General features: G+C 30.0%; 1 protein-coding gene across 7 annotated transcripts in view; it reads right to left on the bottom strand.

Moving 5' to 3' along the window:
- The window catches only part of LOC106471162 (lysophospholipid acyltransferase 2-like), a 36,647-nt gene extending 31,056 nt beyond the window's left edge, over nt 1–5,591 (bottom strand). For 4 of the 7 annotated variants that reach the window (XR_002613207.1, XM_013931750.2, XM_022399782.1 and 1 more), the window contains exons 1-2: nt 5,503–5,591; nt 2,265–2,410 (exon numbers count right to left, since the gene is read on the bottom strand). Coding sequence is in view for 6 of the 7 variants with exons in the window: in XM_013931750.2 (XP_013787204.1) it covers nt 2,265–2,410; nt 5,503–5,583 (227 nt within the window). In the remaining variant the exon portion in view is untranslated. Of the gene's footprint in view, nt 1–2,264; nt 2,411–4,319; nt 4,343–4,494; nt 4,584–4,713; nt 4,742–5,502 lie in introns of those variants that run through there. The other 3 variants (XM_022399780.1, XM_022399779.1, XM_022399781.1) reach the window with 3 other exon arrangements.
- Nucleotides 5,592–5,875: the final 284 nt, after the last annotated feature.

Here is a 5,875-nt window from a genome sequence, read left to right as displayed (position 1 = left end):
TATAGCTTAACAAACTTTGTAACTAAGTACTGTATTGGGTTGTAAAAAAATATGAAATTTTCGTAGCTCACTAAAGCATTACCTTATTGTTTGAAATCTAGCAACAAAAGAATGAGTTTGCTGCTCTAATATTTTGAGAAAGGCTGAGAAAGCCAGTAGGGGACATTCTGAGCTTTCAATTGGTTATTCAGATGCCATAGACAGAAGTAGGTGTGTGTGTAATGAAGTGGGCAGGGCCACTGTGTTTGATTTAGTAAAGGTAGCAATATCTTAGCAAATAGAAAAGATAGGAGGCTTTTATTTTATATTTTAGTTTTCATTATTGGTAATTTGAGTTCTTAATTTGTAAAAAAACTATAGACTTGGATTTGGACATCACAAACATCTAATTTAAACCAATGCTGCATTTAACATACCTACGTGACACACAAAAATCAATATCTAGGATTTTTTTAAGAAATTAACCAATATATAATACAATTTGATACTAAACTTATTCACATACATTCATTAAATAGTAGTTCAATAAAATTTTGAATGTGAGTTTACAAACATGATGACATGGCCTTTGACCTGTGACCAAGGAAGACCTATAGAGATAGGGTTAAGAACTTCTAATATATATATATATAGAAAAGCCAGTGCAGTTTGGTAACACTACATTCCAACAATAGCTTTTATGTCATGTCATTTAGCAACAAAAATATAACCTAATATTGTTGTTAGTCTACGTACTAAAAATATAAAACAATATGTATAAAGAACAAAACTGGAAAAAATATTTGTTGATTTCTTAATTTAGAGTCCCGTTGTTTTATTAAAAACATTAGTTATATAACAGATAATAGCTTAATTCAGAAATGATTTAAGTTTAAAATTGATATTTTTACTTTCATGATAAATTTTATGCACTTGGCTCTAGGCTAGGTGATCCCACACTACGTCTTTACTTCAGGCTTATTATACCAACACTTACTACACTTATAAGGTTTCACCACACACACCTCATTGCCCCCTTGCACCCCGTAAGTAAAATCATAATGGGCAGACAATAATCAAACCATCCTGTCTGGATAAATGCATTTTGGCTTTTATGACTCCTCCTATTTCAATAAATCAAGAGAAAGCAAGCATGATGCAACACACACTGGCTTTTATATAGGTTAGATGACAATAAACTTGGTCTGAAAATATAGTTTGTCAAACCCAGAAGGGAAGCCCTTCCTCTCCTAATCAACTTTACCTGGCTGATAAACATGTTTATAACTAACAGAAAGAGCATATTATTCTCCACATAAATCTTATGTGGCGTTAGGCAGCAGAATCATTTCATTTGTGGTGATCATATTTTGCTGCTCTGAGTACACAAGGATTTTTTTTTAACCTATTTATGCATATTTCAAAGCTGTATGAACTATTTTTTTAGATACCCAAATTTTGATTTTTACTTGAATGCAAACAACTTTGAGTATGGAGTAAGTAATACAAATCCTTGTTTCAATGTATATATTTATTATTATATATTTTAACTCCCTCCCAATGTCTGAGGGATAAGTCTGGGGGCTCATAACACTAAAAATCAAGTATTAATAATGATTAGCTCTAAAGGAAATAGACAATGGGTTCCCCTGTGATTTACTGCTTTTGATAAAAAACATAACTCCTCCAGTGGGTAAAACTACAGCAATAAATGCATAAAAGTAAAAGAAAAGAGATGTGATAAGGATAGCAGTTGAAACTTGAGTAATTTGGAACTTTCAGACTAATACTGTAGTTGGTGCAGTAGAAAAAAAATGGTATTTTAGTTCATATTTTTCAACTTTTCATTTTACTGAATATTAATAATTTTGCTACATTTAGTGTTGAGATAGAGATAATAAGAGGTAAAATAATTTTTTTTACTAAAGATATATTTTGATATTCATTTAGGATGTCTTAGAGGTAAAACATATATAAAGTGAAAAGTGTTTTCATTCAGATTGATTTGGTAAAAGTTCCTGAAATTCACTGAGAAATCTTTGGTAAAAATAATTTATTAAAAAAACAAAATTTTTGTGTTCAACTGAGTTGTAACCATTACCAAAAGCTTGCCAAATTTTGTCAAGATATACATTAATTAATTCAGAATTATGGTAAATATTAATAAGCATAGCTTCACAAGTACTGGCTCAGTAAATCTGACAGAGCTTGTGAATAGATGATTAATAAAATAAACTGTGCACAAACCAATCTACAGATGAATGAAAACAGTCAATTCTACTTACTGTCCAAAACAGAAGTATCCTAAAGCAATTCCACAGCTAAGTGTAAAAATCTGACGTGTTTCAACAGACACATTTTGATGACGAAGAACTTTTCTATACAAGACAGCAAGCAACAACATGACAGATTGAGAGATTATGAAATTTAACTGAAAAAATCAAAAGAAAACACATCAGTTTTTCTTCTATAGTAGTCTATAAAAAATATTATTTAAGCCTTTCACTGCATAATCACTGGCCTGAAATAAGCACACATTAATGACTTTCTTCAAATATTTGTATAAGAGTTTGTTACACCTTATAACATGAACTAAAATACACATTTTAGAAAAATTAATTGAAGTAGTCACTTGCTGCACAGATCATTACTTGTAATCAAAACAGTCATATATTTTCTTAGATGTAGAAACTTTATATCATAAGTTTATAGCAGGTTAAGAACACATATTCAGTTACTTCATGATTTGGGTTCTTTGTTCTAATACATTACTTTTGGTTCAACAGTTTGGACTAATTACACATTCCTGCGATACTTTTACTGTCTTGAAATTTTTACGTTTTATGGTAAATCCTGTACACTGAATCCAAAAATGATATCCATTTTTCTCCATCACATACAGACTTTTTACAAAACATCATAATGCAATACATAAAACAAAGATCACAACACGTATTTTTGAGACTAAAAGATATACATTTGGCACAACAAATCAGAATGAATGAGGATGCATAATCATTTGACATCAATGTTCTTCTCTTTTCTTCAGTTTGTTTGTATTTTTGTTAACAAAAATAACAATAAAAAATGTTCATTGTGGTAAACTAAATAATAATTTGATCTGAGCAAGTTTTTTCTTCTTCCCAATTTGTAAAAAATCCTTACTTGATAGAAAAAAATCAATATTATTTTCAAAATCTGTATAGCTGAACTATGGAAAATCCGTTATTACAACCAAAACATCTTTTAGGAAGTTTAAGTTTGCAAACCTATGTTATTAATACATTACTTTTGGTTCAGTAGTTTGGACTAATTATCAATAGGTTACTTTTGGGTTCAGTAGCTTTTACTTATTACTAATACATTACTTTTGGTTTTGTGGTTTGATCACATATAGAATGTACTAGACATTATTAACAATGGCGATTAACCAAACAGAACCATTATAACTCAGTACAAGAATTACTGGTCACATATGTAATGTACTAGACATGGTTAACAATGATGACTAACCAAATAAAACTGTTAAAACTCAGTACAAAAGCATCTGATCACATGTGTAATGTACTAGACATGATAAACAATGGTGACTCAATAAGTGAAACTGTACTGTAGAATGACATAGATGTTATAGAATCACAGTTATTTTTAAACAGACAATATAAAATAATCAATGATTATAACAATTATAATCAGCACCATCCCTAAATTGTTTGATATGGTAAACGTGTATTAGCAGCATTTAAAATTAAAAGCTAATAATTTATACATATACACATTTGTGTTAAATATTTGGTGTTATATACTGTTTATAATGATATTCAAACACAAAGAGATGCCAAAAACGTATTATTTAAAAAGCATCAGGACTGCATTTTGAAAAAATTATTATATTTGTTAAGCCTTTTTTTCCTTCATGGGAAACAGTATAATGAAAGTGTAGAAATTTTTTCACATCTACACTGAATATAATTTCAAAACTTTAAGAACTAATAATTTCACAATTTCATTTTGTCTTCTTTTGACCTGAAAATAAAAACGGAACCAAAAATTTTATATTCTGTATGTTTACCATATTTGGAAATGTATTCCTAGAAAGAAAAAAACACATTAACGAATTTTATTTTATAGTTTAAGCCCAGATTCATGAAGTATTGAAAAGTAGGCAGTAAATTATTGAAAAATTGCATATTTAATACTTGAAAGAAATTAACCATAAATGAATAGTAAATCATATTTGAGTAAATGACAAAGTTTATATGAAAGTAGGTTTTTCTTCTCGATAAATGAGTACAACTTCTGTAATTAAATACAATAATATTAATACTAAGTAGGCTTACAGAAACCCACGTGTCTCACAAAATGTTGCATATCGTTCATCAAAATAAAATACAAGTTACACACTGCCAAATATTTCATGCCAAGCCTTTTCTTACGCGAGTATAAAAGTTTATGAAATCACTTTACATGTATGTGATGTGTGGGTGGAAACTAGCCACTCGCGTAAAAACCTACCTTGTTTAATGCCGAAACCACGCCCAATGCAAATAAAAGTTAACGTTACGGCTTTATTGATGTTCAATTTGAAATCAACTAAACTATAGATGTACATACTGTCACTGTTTAATAATGATAATAGCATATATGCACTTACAAATTACAATACAAACTATCATGAAATGTAAGCTTAATTTTATTCTTAATTATTATAATTTGTTCAAACTTGGGCCTAACCTTCTTTCAACTTGAGTTTACCTTTCACTGTTTCAGAAAATCTTTCTGAGTGCACGTGTAACGTTTGTTTGACGTCACTCATTACTCGGTCAACTTGCAACAGCTTCACGAGGTGGAAAACATAGTCTAATGATGACAAAACCTTGTCGAAACGTTGTACATTTGCTGTTATGTTAATCATATACTAAAGTTTTTCTTCATTACCCATTCAAGCCGTCTCCAACCATTAACAGTCTAATGATGAACACTACAACTACAGACAACAATGTATTTATTGATACATTTAATATTCCGAAACGTCCAGCTTCAATAAACAGGTTGTTAATATTATTTGTCACTTCTGTGGTTGTAACTTGTACTGTTCATCATTAGACTTCATGATTAATCATTACTTAGTCCGAAATGCAGGTTTTGAAATAAATAACTTAATGACACTGACAATAAAAAGTAAAGTTAGATTTTCAGGCCAGATTCCTTTCAAATAAGTTTGATCGAAATAATCGCACATTACTCTTTACTAATACTATTGGTGTACTATAGTAGTAGTAGTACAACTACTATTAGTGTTATTATTATTATTAGTAGTAATAGTACAGTACAACTAGCATTTAAACTTTAAGTACTAGCACTAGCAGCAGCAGGCTAAGGCCTACAAAGTAAACATTTTAATAAAACTGACGTTAACTACCGACAACAGTAGTTAGAATACATTTCTATATGCAACCAAACCCACTTTCTACTGGCGTACATATTATTGATTTGAAAAATTAGATGTTTCATTTTTCTTACCTGATCTATTGGCAGACCTACAAAATTAGCTAACCACTGAAAAACACGAGAGCCTGCATATAAAGCCCTCCCTCCAGCCATGGCTAACGTATAATAAGTAATAACTATTCGTTACGGGACTGAAGCAACTTAGTCACGTGCCCTTAAATCTTTCAATTCCATTTCCGCAGAACAGGCCAATCACAGCATTTGTTGTTTAGTTGTTATGACTACGTTTCTAAGAGTATCATTTGTTCCGTAGCAAAACTGACAATTTTTCTTATTATTAAACAAATAGTTCAGAATAATGATCTTCAGTGTTAATATTATTTTCCAATATCTTATATCTAATTAAGAACAACCTAAAAAAGCTGGATAGCAAAATGCTGGGAAA

Source organism: Limulus polyphemus, unplaced genomic scaffold, assembly GCF_000517525.1.
Source record: "Limulus polyphemus unplaced genomic scaffold, Limulus_polyphemus-2.1.2 Scaffold4449, whole genome shotgun sequence".
In the NCBI taxonomy this organism is placed as follows: domain Eukaryota; kingdom Metazoa; phylum Arthropoda; class Merostomata; order Xiphosura; family Limulidae; genus Limulus; species Limulus polyphemus.
This window is presented reverse-complemented; position numbering and strand designations above follow the sequence as displayed.